Source organism: Erigeron canadensis, chromosome 9, assembly GCF_010389155.1.
Source record: "Erigeron canadensis isolate Cc75 chromosome 9, C_canadensis_v1, whole genome shotgun sequence".
Taxonomy (NCBI): Eukaryota; Viridiplantae; Streptophyta; class Magnoliopsida; order Asterales; family Asteraceae; genus Erigeron; species Erigeron canadensis.
This window is the reverse complement of record NC_057769.1, coordinates 5,235,800-5,262,029: the sequence shown is the minus strand read 5'-3', so window position 1 is coordinate 5,262,029 and position 26,230 is coordinate 5,235,800. Positions and strand designations below refer to the sequence as shown.

The 26,230-nt window shown below is 33.8% G+C and overlaps 4 protein-coding genes across 4 annotated transcripts; 1 reads left to right on the top strand and 3 right to left on the bottom strand.

Moving 5' to 3' along the window:
* Nucleotides 1-1,145: 1,145 nt before the first annotated feature.
* Nucleotides 1,146-4,440, bottom strand: LOC122582169 (ras-related protein RABA5b-like). The gene is made up of 2 exons (XM_043754526.1): nucleotides 3,981-4,440; nucleotides 1,146-1,571 (listed from the first exon to the last, which is right to left on the bottom strand). The coding sequence occupies exons 1-2, from the start codon at nucleotides 4,324-4,326 to the stop codon at nucleotides 1,267-1,269; spliced, it is 651 nt and encodes a 216-aa protein (XP_043610461.1). The 5' UTR covers nucleotides 4,327-4,440; the 3' UTR covers nucleotides 1,146-1,266.
* A 1,202-nt stretch (nucleotides 4,441-5,642) lies between these two features.
* LOC122582583 (asparagine--tRNA ligase, cytoplasmic 2) lies at nucleotides 5,643-9,482 on the bottom strand. Its single transcript, XM_043754998.1, has 8 exons — nucleotides 8,906-9,482; nucleotides 8,580-8,816; nucleotides 7,546-8,136; nucleotides 7,268-7,453; nucleotides 6,543-6,607; nucleotides 6,333-6,462; nucleotides 6,184-6,242; nucleotides 5,643-5,968 (listed from the first exon to the last, which is right to left on the bottom strand). The coding sequence occupies exons 1-8, from the start codon at nucleotides 9,365-9,367 to the stop codon at nucleotides 5,785-5,787; spliced, it is 1,914 nt and encodes a 637-aa protein (XP_043610933.1). The 5' UTR covers nucleotides 9,368-9,482; the 3' UTR covers nucleotides 5,643-5,784.
* A 3,521-nt stretch (nucleotides 9,483-13,003) lies between these two features.
* Nucleotides 13,004-19,055, bottom strand: LOC122583827 (abasic site processing protein YoqW). Its single transcript, XM_043756207.1, has 8 exons — nucleotides 18,911-19,055; nucleotides 16,977-17,133; nucleotides 16,677-16,762; nucleotides 15,955-16,067; nucleotides 15,391-15,456; nucleotides 14,349-14,458; nucleotides 14,178-14,243; nucleotides 13,004-13,542 (listed from the first exon to the last, which is right to left on the bottom strand). Exons 1-8 carry the CDS (start codon nucleotides 19,003-19,005, stop codon nucleotides 13,180-13,182), a joined length of 1,056 nt encoding a protein of 351 aa, XP_043612142.1. The 5' UTR covers nucleotides 19,006-19,055; the 3' UTR covers nucleotides 13,004-13,179.
* Nucleotides 19,056-22,397: 3,342 nt separating this feature from the next.
* On the top strand, nucleotides 22,398-26,023 carry LOC122582120. Its single transcript, XM_043754480.1, has 6 exons — nucleotides 22,398-22,790; nucleotides 24,054-24,214; nucleotides 24,402-24,432; nucleotides 24,979-25,081; nucleotides 25,467-25,568; nucleotides 25,662-26,023. Exons 1-5 carry the CDS (start codon nucleotides 22,476-22,478, stop codon nucleotides 25,559-25,561), a joined length of 705 nt encoding a protein of 234 aa, XP_043610415.1. The 5' UTR covers nucleotides 22,398-22,475; the 3' UTR covers nucleotides 25,562-25,568; nucleotides 25,662-26,023.
* Nucleotides 26,024-26,230: the final 207 nt, after the last annotated feature.

The following is a 26,230-nucleotide window of genomic DNA, read 5'->3' as shown; positions in this document are numbered from 1 at the left end:
GTGTGTCTTTTAAATGTTAACCTACCGTTCAACCCTGATTAATTAACTAGTACATTAGTCACATTCCTTACAATCAACTTTATGAACCGAAATTTCCATATGTGATTGTAAATGACCAAAGATCAACTTCTACTTATGTCAAATAGTTAGCAAAACCCTCCAAAAATAAAAATTGGTACAGCTTCAATAAAGAAGCTTATGTTACTTTTTTTTACCACTCCATCGATCACAGGGTTACCGAATAAAATAAGTGCAAGTGTAACATCTAATTAAGTCTGTCACTTTCCATGTGCAATGTGCCCTTGGTGTTAAATGAACATCTCAATGAATACAATTATGGTCAAAACCAATGCCCATAAATCTTTAATTTATTTGACATTAATGTACCCTTGTCCCTTGCTACTTTGCTAGTATATATAAACTAATGATCAAGGCTGGACATTTGAGCATGGCATACGAAGCCATGACTTTATGTCATCTTGGCATAAAATAACCAAACATCGATCATGTGTGCCTTGCTAGGTTTAGAGTGGTAGGAATCTACTATGAAACTCATGTATCGTTTGTAATGATTTTGGAAGGGCAGCCTGTTCAGTTTAGATAATGGGTCTAAAATTGCTAATGAGCTTTTGGTCTAGTGATTTAAAGAAAGGTGAGAGCTTTTTTTTGCCTTAAAGGTCTCAGGTTAAATGACGGGTCAAAATGGATTTAGTGTAATTATTCAATGTAGGCTAGAATGACCATGTATGGTTGATATGGCAACACTTTCTTAAGCACTTGTATAAAATTCTTTTAACCAAATAAGTTATTAGATGTAATCAAGAATTATACCACTACTATTTATGTAATTTTTGTAAATCAGATTGATGATGTATTAAGCATCGAAATAGACCTTGGTCTAACTTTTGACCCATTTGATTAATTTCATTTTCAGCAAAAGTTATATATTAACATGTTCCAAGTTGTAGATAACGCCGTCCCAGATCCACGATGTGCTATAAGCCTAGCATATACCTGTAACATTATTGATACCATGATGTATATAAGGCGAAGATCTTGATGAAATATCAAATTCACAAAAAGGTTCCAGATACTTAAGGAAACTGAAATATAGAGTTTCAAATAATTAAGGTAATCAAACAAGATGACCAAAAAGCATCCGAGAATGATTATTTAACAAGCTAGGGCCTAGCAGTAATAAACCAGACCCAGTGTGTTTGAAGGAGAGTAGTACTGATGATCCAAAGTATATATAAAAAAAAAAAGTTATCTGGAACAACAATAGCTTTGTTTTGTGTTACCATCTTTAATTAGGCTTACACGATTTGAATCCACTTCAGACTTGTAGGAATCCGAGTTTAGGACTTTCTTTTTCATATTGTCATAAATAGCCCGAATGACGATCTCAAAAGCTGTTGTAACATTTGTTGAATCAAGTGCCGACGTTTCTATGAAGAAAAGCCCTTCTTCCTCTGCAAGACTTTTACCCTCTTCAACGCTTACATCCCTTATGTTCTCCAAATCACTCTTGTTCCCTACCAACATTGTTGCCATTGCAGTATCGCAGTGGGCTGCAAACATAAATTAACAAAAGGGTTTCTTTTAAACACAAATAAAAAACGGGTTGGGTTGGGTCAGGTTGGGTTGACCCCCACATATGTTGCAAAAAAACCTATTAAAATGATTGTAGACATTTAGATATACTTTGGTCACTTTCAACCAACTAGACTGATTAGCTCTTAGTTTAATTCTCTATGATCACATATGGACCAGTTCTTAAATAATCCAACAAAACGTGACGCAAAATTGCAAAGATATAAATATGCTTAATGCGGCAGTTGGAACTTGAAACCTAATTTTTCCAGCAATTAATTTCACATAAATAATCTTCATCTTTGAATGTGGATGAATGCTTCAGATTTCTAAACCATAGCTTCTAAAATGCTAACAATTGACTATATTACTGAGTTTATCATGCAAGGTTATATGTATAGTTTATCAAACCAAATACACACCGCAAAAGAAAAAAAAATGCTAAATTTTATTAACTGCCTGAGGTGACTTATTGCAGCTCGAATATCAGATGGTTTGACTAACACAACAAGTTTCTGTAGAAAACCAAAAAAATGAAGGAAATGTGCATATAAAGGCTTATGTACTCGGCCCTCAGAATGCCAAGGGCCTTGGTCTATATCACCCGTTATTCAAACTACCCTTATAGTATAACTAAACGAAACTCAAAGTTATGCAAATTAATGCCCAAAGGTAACATAGAATGTGTTATATCAAGCTGCTGTTTCTTATAATGCATTCAAAGCAAATTTGTTAATATATAATGAACGAAGCACGGTTCTGTATACTGAAATTGGTTTAAACTTTAAAGCAATACTGAAGTAAAAGAGACTGCAGAATATTTGAAAGATTTTGGTCAAACAAAGTCGAAATCAGTAAAGAGTGTTACAGCTAAGCTTCTTCTATCAGCTAGTATTTATTATATTTGGCAAGAGCGTAATCGGAGGTTGTTTTCCAAGAAGAAGAGCTGCAAGCAAGAAATTATTGGAAGTATCATCAACATGGTTAGGATGAAGCTATTGACTTGTCGGTTCAAGAAGACCAGAAGAGTGGAGCGGTTCCTTACAGCTTGGGATCTCCCATTTTCTTTAATTAATTAGCTTGTAATTTCTTTTCAAGTTTTTGTTGTCCAAGGGGTGGGTTGTACCCCTGTTTACTTGGATTATGCACTAGGTGTGTGGTTGTATTAGTCGATTTAGCACTCTTTCTTTTTTATATAAAATTCTAACCAGGGATGACGGACTTTTACTGGAAAAAAAAAAAAAGATTTTGGTCAAACATAGCCAGGAAAGTCGATTTAGCACTCTGTTTACTTGGATTATGCACTAGGTGTGTGGTTGTATTAGTCGATTTAGCACTCTGTCTTTTTTATATAAAAGTCTAACCAGGGGTGACGGACTTTTACCGGAAAAAAAAAAAGATTTTGGTCAAACATAGCCAGGAAAGTCAATGGAAAACCAATTAATTTTTGCATATGAACTTACTGTTTGACTCAAAATCAAACTTTATGAAATGGCTTTACTACTACAGTACCACTCAAGGTGGATATGGACCCAACAACAAAAGTTTATGGTCTTCCTTGTCAGTCTTGAATGTAATTTAATTCCCACCTCAAACAAACCGAACTAAATAAATGTTGTGTTTACAAGATAGGAAAGATTAAACAATAATAATCAATGTTCTAATTCCATGACATACTTCAAAGTTCAAACATGTTACTATTTGAAAGATTGATTTTATGAAAACCCGAACCCAGCCCATGCCACCGTTTGAGGCCCAACATATATAGCTCCATTGGTTCGAATCAAAGTTTTTCAATTTCATACACTACATTTCCCATATAAAATGGATCTAAACCACTAAGTTATACTATTTTCAATGAAGTAGTAACATGTTCCAGATCTCCATTCACATTGCACACAGATTTTTTTATTAAAATAATGTAAATCAGTATGTAAATTTTTATGATAAGTTTTGAAACTCACTAATATAGAGTAAAAATGATGCCGGGAAAAAAGTTTTGGGTACATGATATAGTATCTGAATTTAGAAAATGGACACAATCCATTTTCTTTCTTATAAGATGGCCTATCATGTTGAAAACGATGATAACAAAATATATCTTTAGTATAATGAGACCAAAGTTTAATACTATATAATTATGCCCGGGACACTGGTTAGCAAAATCCTGCATATAATTATCAAAATGGACCAAACCTCGGGAAAAAAATAATTTATTTCTTTTTTGAACAGCGAATTAGTAATTAGTAGTTTGCAAGAGACAGACCTACCACATTTGCTAATCTACTACCAAACAAATCTAGTAAATCAAACAAATACAAAATGATTTATCAATATAACAAAAACAAAAGAAAACAAGAAAAGGTAAAAAAGGGAGAAAAACTTACTGTTAAGTTCACCAAGCCATCTTTTAATACTATCAAAAGTAGTACGTCTACTAATGTCATAAACAATGAGAGCACCAACAGCACCACGGTAATAAGCAGAAGTTACTGCACGAAAACGTTCTTGACCAGCAGTATCCCATACTTGTGCTTTCACTTCTTTACCATCAATTTCAACCGTTTGAGTTTGGAACTCTACACCAATTGTTGCCTTTGAATGCAGGTCGAATTCGTCTCGTGCGAAACGTGACAGTAAATTTGATTTACCCACTGCTGAATCTCCAATCACAACTATCTTGAATAAGTACTCTTCTCCTCCACCTCCTGATTCTTCTGCATTTTCAGACATTTTTTGTTTTTTGGTTTTTAAATTAGAGACAGAGAGATATATGTAGAGATGGAGATAGGTATATATGTTTTTGGTTTTTTTTTTTTTAAGAGAAAAGTTGTTAGTGATAATGGTGGGTGTTTTTGTAACGTGGGAACCTTGTTTTTTAGTTATGGAAATTAATGTTGATACGCGTTATTTAGATTTTATTTTCATTACCATTTTTAGATTTTGTTATGAATATTATATAAGGCAAATATTTTACTATATTAAGTCGGTATTCTTTATTCTATTCTGTTTGTATGGAGGATTAGTGGGGGGATGTTTAGCAGGGAATAAATGCGTAACTCACGGAATTCCTTAACATGTTTTCTCTATTTTTCGTCTTCGATCTGTCTGATTTTCTAGAATTTCTTTAATAATTGATAGTACTCCGTATATGTTAAAAATTTGATTAATAAAGACAAAAATATCATATCACTATCTTTTATTTTTAAGACTATTTAAAACATTATTATATCTTTCAATAAGGCACGCGTCGAATTCTAATGCAAAGTCATATTTTAGAAAATTTTCTAACAGAACCTCTAAGTCCACTGGCTAACTTGAATTCATTTGCTAAAACATTTTTGTTTGATCATGAAATGTAAAAGATTTGAAAACATTCTTATTTTGCCATTAAATGTAAATAATTACATATTATTATTAATAATTGTTATTATTATAAAATACAAATTAGTGTTGATATTTATGAAAGGAAAACAAAAAGGTATTAATAAAAGAGTTTCGCTAAACAAAGCCCTAAGGGGCTTTCGTTAAAAGCCCTAAGGGCTTTCGTTAAGATACATTAACTAGTTGTACACTTATCATAAAAATCAGGGGGCCAACATCTAATATAGAATTATATAACCTTCTTATGCACGTTAAGTGAAACACTAAGGGTTTCATTTAGCATTTTTTTTAATAAAATGGTAGAGAATTTTTAGTTATATAGTGAGAATTTTTAGTTAGTGACAATTTATTTTTCCTCTATAAGGATTAAGGTGTATTAATTTTCTTTAAGTATTTATTGAAACTTTATCTCTCACTAAAGGCTATAAATTAGTGAGAGGTTAGAAATTAATCGCATTGTTCAAAATGAGACTATTTATAAATAAAAAAAAAAAAATTCTTATTACAGTATTAGGATACCCAATAGACTTGTTAGGAATCAAACAAAGATGAATATTTACTAGGTGCATTCCTATAATTGTTGTACAAAACTAATATAATGGGATATTAACTAAACATACATGACTGAATAACATTAGAATACTGCTTATTTCAACAACTGAAAATCTCACAAATCAAACCACTTTCTTATTTCACTTGAACTTTTTACAAATATATGTAATATAAACAGGAAGATTCAAGACTGAACTTTCTTGAACATGACTCTGTACATGACAATATCAATACGATTTTAAGTTTCGAACTTGATTAGTTATGGAGTTTTCCATGATGTCGAGGGAAGGGGACGGCATCTCGAACATCGTTGAGTCCGGTGGCAAAAAGGACCATAACATCAAACATAACACTAAACCCTGCATGCTTAACTGTTCCTTGCTTGCGAAGATCTAAATACCATTCATATTGATCCTTTTTCAATCCTAGTTCCTTGATTCTGTAACATAGATTTCACGCATAAATTAGATTACCATCGTTTTCTAATCGAATTAAGCCATATTACAAAACTAAAAAACAGAAATAAAGCATGTTGTTGGTTGGCCTGGCCTGTTATGACCCGTTACCCAACCCACCCATTTTGCAACGTCTAACTATGTTGCTTAATAAAAACTTCCTACACATGCAAAGAGTCAGCTAGTTTTAATATACTACCTTTTACTTAAATGGTTTAGGCGTTCTTCCTTCTGGCTGCCTCTTATCAGAGCCCCAACCTGCAAAGTAAGTTTTATAGCGATTTACGATCATTAACATACTTTAAGTGTTCACGAGGTATAATGCCTCTTAGAATGACAAAAACTTGCCTTTGGTACAATCACATCAAAGGTAGCAACAGTTTTCTCATCATCATTTAACCGCGCATTGAAGGGCTTTAGTTCTTTAGGATGATCATATATAATCACAGGCTTCTTATAAAACTCATCAACCAGATAACTACATCAAGAAAGAGTGCAACAATTTAGAATCATGAATGCATATGACACAAGAGAGAGAACTGTTCATTTCGATCAGACCTTTCGTGTTCTTCTGTAAGAGGCACACCCCATTGGATTTTGGTGTCAAAGGTTCTGTCATTAACCTGAAATAAACAATCAATACTAATGGTTGATTCGAGTATATCATTTAGAAGTGACAATTGTGACCCATTTACTTAAGAATTGGTTGACTCGGTTGACTCAGGTTATTAAGTATCTCTCATGGATCATAGGAGAAGCAAATAAGAAATTAGCAAAAAAGGCCCCAAAGCACGGGCGGTACTAAAGGGGGGGCAAGGGGGTCCAATGCCCCCCTCCAAATTTAAATTTTGTCATGTATTTTTAAATTTTTCATAAAATTTTAAAAATTTTCTATAGGTTTTTAACATTTTGCGCCCTTTTAGACTTATTTTTCATAAGTTTTCTAAGTTTGCCCCCTTTGGAATTTTTTCCTGGTACCGCCTCTGCCCAAAGTATATATTCAATAGATAAAACCCCCCATATCATTATCTTAAAGAAAAAAACATTAGTAAAGTAATACTAACATTTATAAACGTATTACTGTTAAAAAAAAACATTTATAAACGTATTAAACACACCAATCGTATTTTTAAGAACTTTGGGCAAAGGGAGTTTAAAACCCAAATGACCCTGTTTCAATATACCAAATTACACATTCAAACCCGAACTTGTTTAAACCTATTACTTGACCTGCCCAGTTTGCCTCCTCTAAAACGTTGCTCGATACGAAATGTTAAAGTTACCTTTTCTAAGACTTCTACAGCTGTTGCATACGTGATCTTTTCAAATGGCGTTAATACCATTGAACGAATACGATCAACAATGGTTTTGTCAACTCTTTTTGTGAGAAAGTAAAGGTTTTCAAAACAATTTTCCGAAACCCAGTCAGATACAAATTTCAAAAAGTCTTCAGCACAAGTCATCACATCCTGAGAAAGTAACAAAAATGAGTTTAAACAACGATGGAACATGAAAATGAGATTATCATATTTGTATAAGTACGAACTATGTATCATATAACCTCAAGTTCGGAAAATGCTATCTCAGTTTCGATCATCCATCTTTCTGCTAATTCCTTTTTAGATTCTGATTTATCTGCGTGAAACCTTGGTCCGAATGCATATACATTTCCAAGAGCTGATGCACAGCTCTCGAGATGAAGACTTCCGGAGGTAGTAAGAAAGGCCTGGTTAGAAAAGAAATTGTCTGTTCTTACATGTTCAGACTTTGACTTTGACTTTGATTTTGACTTTGACCTTGCTACTAGTTCTGCAGCCAACTGATTCGTTTTATGAAGATCTTGAACAGCTGCAGCGAGTGCTTCTTTATTGCTATCGCTTCTTTTAAGTTCTTCAACTTTCTTGCTTTTTTCGATAATTGACTGTTTTATTGTTTCAAGACTAACATTCGCTGTATCATCCATCGACACTGGTTCTTCTCTTTTTGGTTCTTTAGCGGAAAAGTTTGATGTTAAAACTTGGAAATTCTCGGAATATCCTTCAGTATCTGTGGCAGTTAGAACCGGCACCTCCACATGAACAAATCCCTGGTTTTGGAAAAATAGAAGACTGGCTTGATGCAAAGCGCTACGTACTCTCGTAACAGATGCCACCTATAAATAAAAAAAACGCTTGTTATGCCTAGTCTGATTAGAGATGGAACTCAAACCATTTGCTTATAACTTGGTCGTCACCTAAAATGGGAATCGGTTGAAAGTCATCCAATGTGTAATATCAATGCATACAACCTCATAAATCATTTTATGTTGTATAGTCAAAAAAGTAGGCAAGAGGAAACGGGTCAAATCTCCCAAAAATCATCGAATGTGTAGTTTTGATGCATAAAATAGCATAAATTGATTTCAAACAGAAGATGTACTTTTCACAAAAATTATCAACAAGCTAACCCGTTTCTCCATATATATTTTTAAAAAAAAGTCAGTTTTGAAAAGAAACACCTTGACCCATAACCCAGCCCACCTGACCCACCCAATTTGTCACCTCAAAACTGGAGAAAAAGGAGAAATATGCAAAGAAAGATGATCAAGTATACTACCGTGGTTGTTCGAGGTCTAAAATGAGCACAATCTCTCAATCTAGCCAAAGGCAAACTTTTCTTTGATAAAGGATAACTTTCTTGATCAACAAGCCCAATATGCAACAATTTCTCAGCTTTAAGCTCGATTACATGCTTCCCCTGTATAGAAGGCTTCTGCAAAACACCTTCTGCTAGTATACAAGTCCCGACAGGCATGAGTTGGCTCGAAGGAGCTATGGAAGAATCCACCATGATCTACAATTAATAATCTTGTCACTGATTACACAAAATCTCATCAAAAGATTAGAAATAAAGTATGAAATAGGTGTCGTTTACGGTTTTACCTGAAGGCTGATCACAGAAGAACCATCACTAATTTGCAACATTGAAACCGTATGAGGTGTTGGTTTTGTCAAGATACTGTCAAGTTTTTCCTTTGTTTGATGACTAGCATTGCTTCCACCAAACACTTTTATAATCGTTCGAAGAAAAGGAATTCGCGACTGAAAAACTTCAACACATCTCACATCTTTACCACCTCCTCCAGCAGGATCCACCTTAGTATCACCATGCACCGGTGGCTGTGTCGTTTTAGGCGGAAGATCTTTCCTAATCTCTCTTGAAGACTTAACCCATCCTCCAACCACAACTCTCTGATCAAGCAACCCCAAACCGCTATCTCTACGATCCAATATCGTTTTCAGTAACACCCTTTTGGAATACTTCTCAAAAGACACCGGCATTGTAGCAGTTTCTGCTGGAATCAACTTAGGCATTTCGTCGAGCTGTTGGTGGTCATTAGACATTTTCGATCTATATAAAATTATGCTAAACCGTAAAAGGGTTTTTCTGGGGTTATGGAATTAAGCTGGATATGCTAAAAAAGATTGAATTTTTCTTTAGTTGTTGTTGGATTGAAATTTGAAGATGGGTTTATATGAAGAGTGAAAAGTGATGTAAATATGAAGTTTTTGATGCTTTTCTTTTCTTGAAGATGAAATTGGGAAGTTTAAGAAAGAAGAAAAAGAATGGATTTTGTGTATGAAAATTGGTAATCTCCATATTTGAAATCAAAGAGAAAAATGAGGTGTAGAGATAAAGGTTTGGTATATCTTCAGATGTTGGTTTCTTTTCATCAATTTTCGCGGGAAAAAAGAAAACTTTTAAATGAATTGGAATATGAAGGAATAGAATTTGACGGAATGTTTTTGATTTTTTGAGAATTCAATTGACCGAAGGAATCAAATTCCTTCCTCCATCCCCAAGGAATAGAGATTCCATCAAATGATGATGGAATGTTTACATTTACGGAATGAAATTCCTCCTTCTTTAAACAACCAAACGCATTAAAAAATGGAATTCAATCCTAATTCCATCAATATCTATGAAACAAACACAACCTTAATCTTAATAATTGACCAATCAGCATGCCTACTTTTTCACATTTATCTTAGAAAGCTTTACAAGAAAGTATTCTTTTCTTCCAATGGAATAACTGTTACAAAAACCTCTAAATCCGTTCAATTTCATAAAAATACGAGCTTTAATATAAAAATATGTTGTTTCTGTTTTAACTGGTAAATGCATGGTTATGTTTAACCATAGTTTTTCTTCCGGTAGCAAATCATCCAAGAAAAGACACTTTGTTTAACTTATGTAAATCACTTTATTAAATCTTAACTTTTAGAAATCACATGATAATGACTCAAAGAATTTGAGATGCCTGACATGATTTGTTAGGAAATTATTCTCTTAGAACATCAAAATGTCCCTTTTAACTACTTTCACATGCCAAAAAGACACAACCTAAAGTTATTATAGTACATTAGTAAAAAATGTGAATCAATGAAATTCTTTGATATTTGCTACCTCCAAATCTCGTAACAAAATAACATCGACCATGTGCTAACTCAAACAATTGTTCAATGACTAATAAATGTTGAGGTAACAACATTAAATCGAAGTAAAAAAGTAACATTAATCATGAGAATGTACCTAAGTAATAAACAATTGTGATATGTCACACTACGATCAAGACGTGAGAGAATCCATGTATTTTTCATTCACACCCACGCATGTTGCTTATGAAGTACAATGCTCTTTAAGATTCGTCCATTGACAATGAGGTGTTCGATCATATACTTCCTATGATTTGATGTTTTTATAATACTTACGATTTATCGAGTCCCAATGTTTTGTGATGATATCAAATAATGTCAAATGTTGCTCGAGTATGGCCCCTTCTTTACTTGTTTATGCATACATTCACAACGTGATGTTTAAAAGAAAAGTCATTACAGTATACGGGTATAAAACCATCCGCAACGGTTTAGCATGTTCTTCATACATTCACAAGGTGTGTGGAACTATTTGGAAAAGACGCTCGTCCGATTCCACTTTTTTACAAATTGATGCACATGTTGCATCCAAAATTATGGACGTTTAATAGATTATGGATCAGAATCAGAATCCTTCCTACATTTTCAAACATAAACAGACTTTTCTCCTAATCCTTCTCGTTAAGTTTCCTAGGTTTAGAATCATTTCAAATCTTAATGCTTTTAACTCAAACTATTTGGCCAACATTTAGTTTTATATCTAATGATGAGCCATTACAATTATCCACCTACAAACGACTCATGAACACTCTTCATATGTGCTAATGGTCATCACGTTGTCTTACAAGTAAGTTTGATGCGACAATTAGACTAGATGCAACTTTTTTATGTATTAGAAAAAAAAGGTACATTGTATTATAATTAAAATTAAAATTAAACGTAAATAATGATTACAGATTTATGCAGATGATTGCCCACTAATTTTTCCTGGTATAAAGCAATATACCTTCCACTCTAATGATGACACTCGCACCCCTTTGATCAATTTTAAAACTTAAAAAAAAGATTCTTTTCTATAAAACTCTGAAAAATGTAAAAACTAGCTTCCATCAAGACTGAACTAGATGAGGACTAAAGAAAATAGAAATGTATTAACCTTGCCCGAACTTTTTAATGAAAAATCTAAATATCTAATTCAAATCAAATCACCCATATATGTCAAAAGGCAACCTGTTTCGATCCATTACTCTAACCCGCAACCCGTCCAACCATTGGATCTTTAAAACACCCAAAATGAAACTTCAAATAGCCTAAAGGAAATGGATTTGAATTTTAATTAGTTCAATGGGAAAATGAGTTCTTTGGTTTGGAGTAATGATAGTGATCATTGATTTTCTTGGGACCACCAAGATCATTGATCAATAAGCTTCAAACCCCTTTAAAAAGTTAATTAGTTGAACACTATATATACTAACTACTAGAAAGAAAGAAAGACATTCAAAGCAACATTCTAAATTAAACCATGTTTAAAAGAGGAGCTCTCACCTTATCTGTGTTTGCCAACTCTACTACCATGGTAGGGTGGTGCCGCCAACGCCGCAGGCTGAGAAGAAGAAAGAGCAGCACTATTTGGTTAGGAAATAAGCGCAGGATGCTCCGGTCTAGACCACGGCCAGTGATGCATTGGCGGGTTGTGGCAAGCCCGTTTTTTATCTTGAAGAAGTTCGTTATGAAGATGGTATCAGAAGGAAGGTTCATGGAAGCGTATTATTTGACATTGCCGATTCTCCAACCCCAACTATTTCCTTTGTGTTAGCTGTTGCATAACTATTGGTACATCGTCGTGCTTTTCGCCATGAGACTAAAGTGTGTAGACCTTAAGCTCTACATTAACCATCAATATGATTAAATGACATCATCTTAAATTGTTAGTGTTCTTTCACACTTTATTAGCTTGCATGCAAATTTCAACCCATTGCTATGGGAACAAGTTATTTCAGGTTCTATTTTATTGGTAACGATGTTTCAAACGGATCAGTAATATATACAATGGATCAAATTAGTTTAACAGAATTGAACCTGTGTCACATGTATTTAAACACTAACAATGCCTTGAAACGATCTATTTAGACATGACAATGTAGGCGGGTTTAGCATGCTGGGTAAGTTATGACAGGTTCGATTTGAAATGGATCACTATTAGTATGGGCAAGATGAGGTGAGTTACGCTGGATTGGACTGAGAAAAACAATATCCAAATAATTGAGAAAATGATTTAGATATTGTTCTCTGCATAAAATATTAGACTTCTCTGATATATTCTCCTTTCCACTACACTATTTGATTTCACTCATTGAAACAAATCAGAACCCGAATTGATCCAATTGACCTAATAAAAAGTTAACGGATCTAGATATCCCCCTCCAGTTTAACCCAGAACCATTTTGACCATTACCCAACCCGCCCATTTTGCCACCTCTGCGAATATTCTATTTTACGTACACAAGCAGAAAAACCATCGCCTTATGTTCAAATCTTAACACCCAAACTGTGGATTCCATTTCATGTAATTTCATAATTCAGTTCTTCTAACCACCACCCACATATCAAAAACGTGCCACCAGTAAAAAGTTCTACTAGCATAAGACTGGCAGCTAGAATGGTAGAAACTGTTCGCTTGTTCAGTATTCTTACAACTAAGGATGACTTAAAACAGAAAGTGACTGAATACAACAAACAAAAGGTCAAGTATATTTACAATAACTTGTTAGAAGTAAGGCCTAACCTTTCCTAAAGTAAGAGAACAATGTCTTCTGTTTATCACCAGGACTATTAAAGTTGCCCTTCTTTTTAGCTGGGCTTGTAAACTGCTTGTCAGCTACATCCACGAATGGTTTTATATCAGAAGAAAAATCGTCATACTCACGTTTGAGGTTTAAAGTTTCAGGACCCACAGAAATTGGTGTAGGTATATTGGACTTTGATTCATCACATTGGTAGTTCTTGCTGTCTACAGTTTCAGGTTCCTCTTTTGGGTTATTTGGTTCTTCAGTTTGTTGAGGTTCTGGCTGATCTTCCTTTTTAGTGCCTTTCTTTGCAAAGAACGATGAGATTGATTTTGTATCCTCAGTCTTTAATTTAATCTGATGTCAGTAATTACAAATTTAACCTTAAGATACTTGACAAGATCTTAATTTAAACTTTCAGAATAACCATTCAGGATATCATAACAGCCAAACACTCTAAGGGACTAAGTACTGATATTACCTGCAGTAACTTGTATTGTCATGGTGTTTTTTTATGATCTTTTTAAAAAGTATTCACATAAACACTAATGTAAAAGCATGCCTTTCGAGTGACAGTTGCCAACCAGTTTACGTAATAAAAGGGTAAATCATGTTGAATTTTAATAATAGCAATGAAGGAAACATGTCACGTGAGTCAAACAGGTCCAAAGTCGCCTAAGATGATTGTAAACTAATAGATCACTTTAACTATTAAAAGATGATTAACATCTTGGTAATTGATTACGTGAACAATTCAAAAAGGTCAAAAGGTTGTTGGAAAGTCAACTCAACCCAATCGACTTTTACCATAACTAGAAAACCATTATCACCAACACCTAATTAACTAGTTACCCTGACTGTCTGACCCGCCATTTCCCACCTCTACTTTTGAACAAAAATTTTCAAATATCTAATGCATCACACATTCGTAACACCTCTACTTAAAGTCAACTAAATTTAAATATACAGAAAGAGCAATTCTGGAAGCATACCTCCTTAATACATTCTGGTCCATCGAATGAAGGCTTGCCCATTGCAGGGGTCACAGGGTACCAAACCTGTAACAAGATCATCCCTCCATAATTTAAAATATAAACCATACAAAACCTACACTATTTCTTCGATATATGAAAAACTATGTAGCATAACTTATGGGCTCTTACCAAGTCGGGCTCTTCATAAGGTTTAAGTAATGAATCAAACTTGGAAGACGGAGAACCATCTAGCCACTCATCAGTTGACCCCTTATTCCCCAAAATAACAGGCATCCTGTCTACAATAGACAAGAGACCAATTAACTGAGCATGTTAAGTTTAAATGGTTTGGAAGTTAATATGGAGATTAAAAAATGGGAGATTAGACGGGTTGGGAGTAGGTCCAAAGAGGCAACCACAAGTCAGATTTGTTAGACCTGAAAAAAAAACTATATGCAAAAGTATTTGCTTTCTCTATGTACAAGTAGTGTGTGAAACATGATTACGAAAATCATATTATTCAAGAATACATTAATACTCCAAATTTACTGAATAAGCGATTTAGAAGGTTTCGTCTATTAGAAATAGAATTTGAATATCTATCAAATAATTATTACCAGTTTGACCCGTTAGAGATAAAACATAATCAGAACCAACCCATTCATTTGTAAATTGATTGTAATTGACAACTATATTTAATATCATTTTCCTCATAAGAATAGTATCTTCTCTTTATCATACAACCTTTTTCTTTCCATTTATCTTTAGACATTGAGGACCACTGGTCCCTCGGCAAACAGGAAAAAAAAAAAGAGGGGGGTAGATTATAGGCCAAGACCGCCACAAGTCCACTTTAGTTTTGCCTGCCTTGCCACCCTTTTCCTGGGGAACTCACACAGGATCTTCTATTATTTGTATATTGTGGTGGGAATGGATAAATTTGCTATTCCAAAAAATCTCACATTGAACTATAAATCTATAAACATGTTTTTCTTTTTATATGAAATAAACATATCTCCAACTTCTGAAGATCAATTTTAAACTACTCTGGGTCACTTGGGTTGACAATATAAAGATGCTCTTATCCTTAAGTGATGGTTGATGAGACTATGACTCTATGAGAGTCCAAACTCATGAGTCTTCATGTAAGTATGTGTTCTAGCTAATCCAGTGTAAATGAGAATATCTCAGAGAAAAGACGTGTGCATCGACTAAAGAAGATATAACTAACCATGCAGCCAACCTAAGGCTGACGAAGAGCTTGTTGTCAAAATAGTGAAGGTGTATTGAGTCTCCCCTGAAACACAAATCGACAAAACAAACTCATTATAGATCAGTTATGGTCATGTACTACATGTTCTGGACATTAACAAAGTATAAAAGCTAGCAATAAATTGCAACAGGTAGACTTCAATGTGAAAAGCCATCAATAGATTGTACATTAGTGGTTGACAGTTATTATAAAGAGGCGGTTATTATTATGTTCAACAGTTTATTGTGTATTAACTATAACCAAGCTAAGATAAAAAAAAATAAATACATAAATAAATAAAAACACCATGTATTTCTGATTTACCTAGTTATAAACTTATAGGTATTATAACTACATAAATAAGGTTGCAGCCGCAAATTCACACACACATACACTCACACACACACTCACACACACACACACACAAAGTTCAGTTTGCAGCCCTTAATTCAAGACACACATACACACACAAAGTTTATTTATGCAATCTAAAAATAGCTTAATTTTTACTAACTTCTATAAAAGAGGTAAGAGTTGTGCCACCTTCAGAGTTTTTCCAAGAATCATAAAGAGCAGCAAAAACAAGGGGTCGGCCATCCTTCAAATGAATATAGTATGGCTGCTTTTTAGAGCCATCTTTCTTCCACTCGTAGAATCTGAAAAGAGTAAACAAGAGGTACGAGCAGAGCATTCAAGTATCCAAATGACTGACCAGTTGAAAAAGTATGATCAAACTATCAATATGTACGAATAAAGGCGGGAAATAAGTAACACTGAAGGCTTAAAAGTGTACAAGTGATCAGGAGAAAGGTACCAAACTAGTTGGAATAAAAAAATAAAAATAAAAAGTAACATTCCAATATGTACCCAACAACTTCAGTAAGCTCTAATGAGATCATGCTGATACACACAAACAGAACTACGGAACACTTCAACTTGTAAGAATAAACATATTATCTGTGAGCTCAAGAATTAGAGAGATGCATTCCCTTGCTAACTAGAATTCTCTCTAGGAAGCTTAAACATATTATTTGTGAGTTCAGGCTTCTTTCTAAATCTTTAATACATGGTTAAGAAAGTCAACTGACACACACATACACACAAGAAAGAAAACATTTCAAAGCTTTTATAGACGGTCTAGCAAAATCCAGTTCTAAAAGCTCTTATATTATTAAACAAAGCAAGAGTATAAGAATTTCTACACGTATTAAATACAATATATTACAACAAGAGCACATATAACTCATACAAAACATTTTACTTACCCTTCCACTGCAACCAGACACCTATTTCCAGGAAGAAGGCGGCGAAAGGAAGACTTTTCACCTACTGACTCTGATCGAGCATTGAACTACAACTCACAAAACCAATTAGTCAGAATAACTCTATAAATATTAATCAGTCATATAAAATCATGACCCAAAAGAAAGATGTGATTTTGCTGAAAAAGCATATAATAGGAATATAGATGTTTTGTTATTGCTAGTTGCATTCAAAGTGATATGGCAAATTTAACTAAAAACACTACATCACTCATAAGAGGATTTCGAGACTTAAGATATTACCATCCTATAATAGTCAGGTTTTTCAGTCTTCTTGGTGAAACTTGGAATAAGCCCCCATTTCATGCACTGCACAACGGCTCCTTGATCATCGGCACCAGAGTCTCTTCGAACAACTGGAACGTTCGATCCAGGTGAAACATTATATGCTGGACGATACCTGAATATACAATCCAGTAATCAACTTTTCATTAAACCTTGATGGTGAAATCTACCTTACAAACTTGTATTGTTAGGGAATAAAAAGTGTTTCTTTATCATGCAAATCATGAAAAAACACTGTTGGTTGCTAATGAGGCAACATTAATGAATCAATCATTATGATTGATATGAAGTCCTATTTTAGATAAGAGTACATAAAAAATATGAAGAGCATAGCTCAAAGTTTTAGCAGTCTGTTCTTACATATTTAAGGATACACGTATCTCACACGTTCGACAATCACATTTCACCTTCCAGCTTTCATAAACTTTTAACTATCTATCTATTAAGCTAAGACGAATATCTTTTCATTTGGTTTTACTCTAATTCCGTCTATCACATTGGTTTATAATCTAGTAATTTAAAGTAAACTTTATCAACCGCTTAAAAACCACGTCTGTATAACCAAACACTCCCTGTTTCCTAAGAAATTCTAACCCTTCCAAATTTTTCCTTGGCATTTTGCAATTGCCTCCAGGATTTTTCTTCCAATCTATTTATAAATCTCATCTATTCCACCTGCTTTAACTTGAAAACCATTTCAAAATCCGCAACTCAAATACTTATTCACACTCTCCACCACACATATCTTTTTTTTTTTGAACAACGAGTTAGTAGTTAGCATTCGAGATACCATAGTGACATTCAATTGGGAAGTATGCGATGCTCGAACCACGCATGCCTGACCCAGGACTCACGAAAACCCCCCCTAATAATCAACTCCTACAGATGTAGGAAGTAGGATTCGAACCCTGATGGATTTCCCAAGGTCTAAGACCTTATCAATGGGCCACCAACCACACATATCTAATCGGTACAATGTGGACCATCACCATAAACCACCACCTACGACAATCGTTAACCACCGCCTAAGACCATCGTAAACTACCACCTAAGACCATAGAAAATGTCACATAGCATGAGCCGAAGGTACACATCTAGTATATGTCAAAGTGAGCCATTTCTAAAAATGAGCGGCAATCTTAAAGTCAGAATACACGGCACTATGAAAATAGGTGAATCCTACCCTCTGGGAGTCAATCCGATCGACCAGTCCCATGGCTAACATTGAAGACATGAATCCCATAAATCAACGTTAAGGGAACATAAGGTCGGGACATTTAAACGTGGCTAATATCTTCAAGACCACTAGACACATACTCACTGAATCAGACCATTCGTGGACCTAGGTTGGTACCAATGAACCACATAAATTTCTTTTACGTAGCGTAAATTTCGTAAAAATTTCATATATTTTTTTAATGCACCAGGTCTAAGATAACAATGCACATGATGAAATATTTATGGAACCTAGTGGTATTCGATTCTGGGTCCACCACTAATTCAAACCATAGAATGAAACAGCTACTTAATTCAAAACCTTTTTTTTTTTTTTTGTAATAATGATGTGTAACCTTTATTCAACTAATCCACGAGGTTTAAGCCCAATGTCTCATAAACTCGAACCTCATAAAACAAAAACTACTTACTTATAACCTTTTCCGATAATTATTGGATTCCGGCCTTAACTCAACAAATCCACGAGATCCAAGTTCAATGTCTTACAAAAAACTAAATTTTTTAAATATCTTTATATTTCACATGGTTCACTCAACACATAGAACAAAAAACATTACTGTTTAAAATCTATACACACAATTTATCAAACAACACTTTACAAATATAAAAGCACACCGAAATCAGTCAACATCAACGGAAATTAAATATATATATACCGGTCAGTGTCGAGGAAACGGACGGGGCGATTAGTGATGTAGCAAGAGCGAGGGATGTCATCTGGACGGATAGAACACCGACAACGGCCGCACATGATGATTCAGTGAAGTAGTTTTTGTGTTGATTGATTCGGTGGCTGTTTGGTCAATGGAATAAAGAAAGGCGGGAAATGGTAATCTAGGGCTTTACACGCCCGCCACCATATATGCACACGCGCACGTGTACTCCACCATCAATTTTTTTACTTTTAATCGGCGTAAGTCAGATTAATTATTTGTTAATTTAAACACCTAAAAAAAATTAGGTTATATTCACAAAACCAACCCATGAGAAATGCATAATAAGTAGAATACATGAAGTTGAAATTACACCCCGTTCATCCCAATTTACTGAATTTTTTTTTATCAAATACTCCATTATAAAAATTATCACATCCTCATTTTTAAAGATTGTTATACAATAGTTACATACGAAATTACTAAATTACTCTTAAAAAACACTCACTATGGAAAAAGTTTTTATAAAATATCAAATTTATTCTTAATGAATTAATTTACACTTTAAACTTTTATTTTAATAATTAACCCTTTAAACTCTTATATTCTCCACCAACACCACGCAATGGTACCATGCTCGTCTCTACTAAGACATATGAGAGTAGTACCCGTGCGTTGCGGCGGTAAGATGGTAGGGTGATAGGTCATAGGTTGTGATATGTCATAGAGTGTGATAGCCAAATGCCTTAGCCGTACGGGCTCCACCCTCGGATTTAAAAATTCGTCAAAAGTATATCAAATGACATCTCTAATGAAAGAGCATGAAATTTTAAGAACACTCATATAATTTTTATAATTTATCGATTTATGGTTTTTGAGATTAAATATTTTGAATGAATTAGAGAAATTTATGGAGGAGAAAGAAAAAATGAGTGGTTAAGATTTGTGGAGAGAAAAAAAAATGAGTGGTTGTGATTTATTCTAAGGGTTTTATGAATAAGTGACAGGGGTATTTTAGAGTTTTCACTTGTGTAGAGTTGAAAAAATGAATAGAACAAATGTTTTACAATGTAGTAGAGATAGTAAGACTTACTCGACCAATTAATTTTTTTACAACTTTCCTTTTAATGTATTGGTTAGATTAATAATATTAATAAAAGAACTTGATGAAATAGAATGTAAAAGGTTGTACACAAATATGTATTGCATCTAACAAACTTTAATTTAATAATAAATAAAATTTCTTTATATCCAATTCATGCCATAAATCGACCAGATGTATATAGTATAAACCTTTAACATAAAATTCATATTTATATTTTATAATATTTGTTAATTCATTTGTTATTTTAAGAGTAATGTGGTATATACAATAAAACTATATTTTAAAGTTGTATCAAATACACGGATTTATTAAACTGTTAATATAAGAAATAATATATGCAAGACAAAAATACTTATAGGTTAATTCATTTATTATTTTAAGAGTAATCTGATATATACAATAAAAGTAAGAGTAGTAATTTAATCCATTTAAGTTATAAAAGTTAATTTAATACATACAATATTATAAAATATAAAATAATATAATAAGAATTTTGAAATATAAAACATACAACAAATAAAATCGCATGTCCCATGCATTTCAATCGATTTGCCAACTTAATAATTACTTCAAAAATCAAAATAATACTAAACTATTTCATCGAGCTAACTTCACATTGATAACTTGATGCATTTTTAATTACGCTAGGTTGATGATTATTGATAAAGTCTTAGATTTTAGAGAAATCCATTAAGGTTCGAATCCAATTAAAGTCTTGGGTTTTATATATGATTCAAATTATGCATATGGTCCAATTGAATGTTTCGAATGTTAACTATTAAACACTAACTCGTTGTAAAAAAGAATAGTAATACGAAAAAAGTTAATAACAAGCATGATGCTATTGTTTATAGAATTTTTTGAAAAAAAATAAATTCATTCTAATTAATTAGTCTTGTTAAATTTGTAAGATGTTAAGTGGTTGTTTGGTATTATGATTACAAAACAAATTTTGTGTTTTTAAAATTGCATTTTTAAAAACATGCATGTACATCTTTATTGAAATCTATATTTTCATTACAAAATATCATTTTTTTCATACAAACTCTTTCCAAATTATTTGCAAACCTAATAACCGGACAATTACTCCAAAACGTCATTCTTAAGTTTTTTTTTAAAGGATATGAAAAGAAAAAATTAGAAAACTTTCTATTTTGCATTATTGAGTTTCTTTTTTAAAAGAAAAGATAAAGAAAAGAAAACTTTTGCCTTTTTGATGTGAAAACTTTCCTCCTATTTTTGGGAGGACTTAGATGGAAAGTTTTTAAGTTACGGGTATAATTGACAATTTATTCTTATTAACTAATAACAACTATATAGAGAAAAACACATAATTTTAAATTTATAGCTTTTTTCTCTTTCTTTTATTTCTAACTCATGAATGTTATTAACTTTGTATTGTTTTTTTTATTAGTTTTTTATGTAAATCGAGAATGACTTTTTGATATATAACTTATTTTTTTATTTTCTTATCCAATCTTATCATTTCCTATCATTTTAAAGAAAACTCGAGAATATAGCGTAAAAGGAAAGATAAATGATATTCGTACCACCACTTTTGATTGGTGTACCACAATGTACAACTTTTGTAGCTTGTTGTACAAACCGGTAATGCACAGTTTTGATAATTCTATACTATATTATCTATACTATATTATAAAGTAAATAGGGTTTCAACTTTCAATTTCAACAATATACACATGATAATACATAATGTATCATACATCAATGTCTACAACTTTCTCTCTTATCCATAAATCATTTTATTATTTTAATTCTTTCAAAATCTTTTATCTCAAAAACCGTATATCGATAAATTATAAAAATTATATGGGTGTTCTTAAAATTTCACGCTCTTTCATTAGAGATGTCATTCGATATACTTTCGACGAATTTTTAAATCTGAGGTCGGAGCTTGTACGGCTAAGATATTTGGCTATGACACTATATGACATATCATCTTCTATGACCTATCATCATCTCACCGCCGCAAAGCGTGGGTACTTGCTTTCGTAAAGCAAAAAGTCTGTGTCTAAAATTTTAAGTTTCAACATTTACTTTCCCAAAATACCCCTTCTATCAATTATATATTTACCAAATACCCTTTTTTCTCATCAAATATCAACCAATCATCTTTTTTTTCTCTCCTCCATAAATCATTTTATTCCTCTAATTCATTCAAAATCTTTTATCTCACAAATCGTATATCGATAAATTATAAAAATTATATGGGTGTTCTTAAAATTTTATGCTCTTTCATTAGAGATGTCATTTGATATACTTTCAACGAATTTTTAAATCCGATGACAGAACCCGAACTATTAAGGTATTTGGCTATCTTATGAATATCAATTGGTAAAAATATCACTTCCCAACACAAAAACAAGTAGACCCGAACAGCCTGCCACAACAACACCCGAACACCACCAAAGCATTTTGCTGCCTTCCGTTCGGTTCAACCCCATGCTTTCACTCGCACGGCGGTGCCGGAGATCCCTCCAACCAATCACAACTCATCTCCAATCATCCCATCCTTTTACTGCCGCCGCCGCGGCCTCTCATCCACCACGTAGACGGTCAAAGTCCATACCGGCGGCGTTAAGAAAACCAGATGAGAAGTCAGAATGGTGGGTAGTAGACGGAGAAATGCACGAAATAGGTGATAACGTACCTCCCCGTGAAAGATTCGTTATACCCAGAGATAATATTCCTAATAAACGCCGTAAGCAGCTCCGTGAACAGTTCATGCGCCGCACTCGCCTTGTTCTCAAAGATTCTGTTAGTTCTCCCATCTCTCCCTCACATTAATTTGATACTAAAATGATATATATATACATATGTGTGTGTGTGTGTGTTTGTAGGTCAGTAGGTATGTATGTATAGGTATAAAAGGAACTGTCCACCGCCGTCTTCCACGGGTTTTGGGTCCCAATACCTCAACGGTGTATGGGGAGGTTAAGATGTAGACAGACCTTACCTTGGGTAGATTGGCTGTTTCCAGGTTTTATCTGAATGGTAGAAAAGGACCTCCGGCCTTTGCATGGGATGAGGATCGAACCTCTGACCTCTGTCTTTAAAGGCCAGAGTGTTTACCACTGATCCAAACCACACTGCTTAATCTCGATACATATGAGACTTTGGATAACCTGCGTTTTACATTTGGATGCATGGCCTGGGTGTCGAGTGAATTAAACGGTAAAAGGAGACTTGATTCGCTTGATGCAATTACTTCAGTTGCATCTAGTGTAAAAGGTAGGAGCATAGCGTCAAAGAGTAAGCAGAATTTACTCTTTGATATGCACTTATCTCAATCAAAGAGTAATAGGAAAGTGCCAGCTAGGTTAGTTGCGTCAAGGAAATCTGTTTAGGTGTCCATGTACGAATTCACATGGAAGCGTCAAAACTCTTCTTACACCTCCTTTGTTAAGAAACCTTTGCACTGGAACCCTCCCTATGTATATGCCATGATTGTATTATATCAATGTTGATCTGGTTACTCGTGATTCAGTTGAAATTGCAAAAAGATTGAATCTTCACATTCTGTCTATATTAGTTTGACAAGTCTTGAATAGCCGATTAGGGTCATAGTGCTTCAGTCAAGACCATGAACATATTGTCTCTTTACAGCTTGCCTATAACGGTTTCACATATCTTGATTCGAGTCATGGCAATTTGCCTGAAAACTGCGAAAGTATCGTATCGCTACTGCCCGCCAAAATCAGTTTCACAAATCTTGATTTGGGTCATGGCGATTTACCCGAAAGTCGTGAATTAATTGTTTACAGCCTGCCGATAACAGTTCTTAAATCTTGATTTGGGCCCTCATGATTAAAAAAGATATTAATACACTTAACATTTTTCTCTGTAGCATCCTGCATCCCTTTCTAGAATTTTGATTAAAACAGAGATTATGATGTACTGGGATTTAAATTTTAGGTTGATTTGAAATTGCCATCTTATCTGATTAGTAGCACCTTTGTTGTCTAATTTTTGAAGTTTTATCACCTGATTGTTGCTTATTCTTTGATGTTTCAACTGAAGGAGCACGAGCCTTGGTGCAAAAAGTACATGGAACTTTATCAGGAGCTTAGAGAGAATTGGGAGAAACTGTATTGGGATGAGGGATATTCCAAGAAACATGGTCAAGAGCGTGCAAGTTATGACTCTGCTGAAGATGACGACACAGACTTTTCACCTTACAGGTTTCTGCTGCTGGCTACTTTTCTTTTAGTTGCCAGTTTCAACATTAGCAAGGACTATTTGTCCAACAAGAATCTATTGGTTTCCATGGGATCATTAAATACGTTCAATTGTACAATTAGTTATATTTTCAATTATCTGTACACCTATTTTTATATTAACCGTTTATCTGTTCTTTCTGTTTTGTAGAAGGAAACCACCCTATGCCGAAGAAATGAAGGTACGTGATACTTGATCACAAACTGTTAACTTCTACATGATATGTTTAAGACTGTTATATTGATTATAAGTTGTGAACCCTCTTTCCTTATAACTAATATCTATAAAGATTTGATACTTGGCAGTATGAACCTGGCCAGTAAAAAGTAAGGATTATCCTGCAATTTCTGCATTTGTAAGCTAATGTTAATGTTAAGATGTTGCATAATTGTATGTCATACAATAATACCCACGCTATATGTTTTGTGCCAATAAGTCTTGTGTATTATATAGCAGTTGTGAAATAATTATGTCCATCATGTGCCTATCACGTGGGCCTTTAACGGACCCTAATAAACAGTCGTCCATTTTTGGACCAACCGTGAAGCCAAATTGAAACATTAGGGACTAACAGTATTTCGAAAAGTTAAAGGCGATTAATGAAATCCGTGCAAACCACAGGGACCATCCTTCTACTTTAGTCTAAGCTGTATATCAACCTACTAAAACTGATGAACATATAAGAGACATTTTTATGTACTGACGCTGGGCTTACTTTTGAAATCAGAATCATGCTTTTGAGAGAAATAGGCAGGGAGACACACGGGAAAGGGCAGGCATGATCCGAGATAAGTTTGAATTCGACCGGGATAGAAGAATGAGAGATAAAGGTTAGTTACTGTTTATTATGTGCACATATATAGTGATCATGTCTTCACTATTGTACTTGATTGAATCAAGCTGTGTTTGTTTTGATGTTGTGAGATATGGAGCAAATCAATTGCTGTATTATTAGTAGAAGTGGCAAGACGAGCAGGTTGGGCGGGTTTGGTCTGGTTGACCCACAACACCTTTTTGGTTTGATATTTGAAATTGTTTATCAATAATAAATGTGTTATTATGGATTCAGAAAAGTTTAAATTATGACTTACTCTCCTGTTAATTTTCTGATAAAACTCATTTGAGATAAGAAATCAATACAAAATGATCCAATAAAAGTTATATACAAAGACTTCACTTAAGCTATACTTGACTAAAATTTGATTTCGTGCACAGCCTTTGCACCTATGCAATTCACGGCTCCTGATTCTTCTTCAAAGAATCAACCATTTGATGCGAATAGATACCTCTCCTCCAGTGACAGCGATTAACTCAAAGGTATTCAACAATAGCTATATATTGGCATTTAAAACCTTCATCTGAAACCTATGTGGCTATAGCTCATTTCTTTGGTTTTTTTTTTCTTTTTAGATCTATGGAAGATAGATACGAGGGAGGATGGTGCACCTTGTCCACATAGCTAATTAGTTATGAATGTCTACATTCGGAAAAGTAGTGGCCTTGATTTCGAGAACAGGGAATGTTGTTATCGATCTCCCCTGATGAAACAGAAATTTGGCGCTTACCTCTTAGAAGATTCACTTGGGAGTATATCATGTGTTTTACTTTTATCTAATAGACGATGTATGTTCATCGATTCAGAATTTATGACATTGTCAATCGTCTACTCCTTTGTGAGATTACAAAACTCGATCTGTAAATGTGTAGCAGCTTTAAACCAGCGTTTCCAGCAATTTGGTCCTGTTTATGAGTAAAAGGATCGATTTGGGTTCTGTTTTTAGTTCTTATATGATTTTACTGCCAAGGTGGTCAGACTAAAGGTAGGTAAGCGTGGGTTGGCACAATTATTTTGTCTTTGTTAACTAGGATCAACTTACATGTCATAATTAGTTGTAGATTGTTATTTAAGATTTCTCTTGTAACTTTTAGAGCTTACTTTATAGTTTCAGTTTGCAATGATAAAACAAGGATGCTTTCTG

Coding starts and splice junctions, on each gene's coding strand:
- LOC122582169 (XM_043754526.1), bottom strand. CDS start 4,326: ATGTCTGAAAATGCAGAAGAATCAGGAGGTGGAGGAGAAGAGTACTTA. Junction 1,572..3,980: donor ATGGCTTGGTGAACTTAACA/GTAAGTTTTTCT, acceptor TTATGTTTGCAG/CCCACTGCGATACTGCAATG.
- LOC122582583 (XM_043754998.1), bottom strand. CDS start 9,367: ATGTCTAATGACCACCAACAGCTCGACGAAATGCCTAAGTTGATTCCA. Junction 7,454..7,545: donor TAGCATTTTCCGAACTTGAG/GTTATATGATAC, acceptor TTACTTTCTCAG/GATGTGATGACTTGTGCTGA. Junction 6,463..6,542: donor CTTACAGAAGAACACGAAAG/GTCTGATCGAAA, acceptor TTCTTGATGTAG/TTATCTGGTTGATGAGTTTT.
- LOC122583827 (XM_043756207.1), bottom strand. CDS start 19,005: ATGTGCGGCCGTTGTCGGTGTTCTATCCGTCCAGATGACATCCCTCGC. Junction 16,763..16,976: donor AACCTGACTATTATAGGATG/GTAATATCTTAA, acceptor TGTGAGTTGTAG/TTCAATGCTCGATCAGAGTC. Junction 14,459..15,390: donor AGCCTTAGGTTGGCTGCATG/GTTAGTTATATC, acceptor TGTCTATTGTAG/ACAGGATGCCTGTTATTTTG.
- LOC122582120 (XM_043754480.1), top strand. CDS start 22,476: ATGCTTTCACTCGCACGGCGGTGCCGGAGATCCCTCCAACCAATCACA. Junction 22,791..24,053: donor GCCTTGTTCTCAAAGATTCT/GTTAGTTCTCCC, acceptor TTTCAACTGAAG/GAGCACGAGCCTTGGTGCAA. Junction 24,215..24,401: donor ACAGACTTTTCACCTTACAG/GTTTCTGCTGCT, acceptor TCTGTTTTGTAG/AAGGAAACCACCCTATGCCG.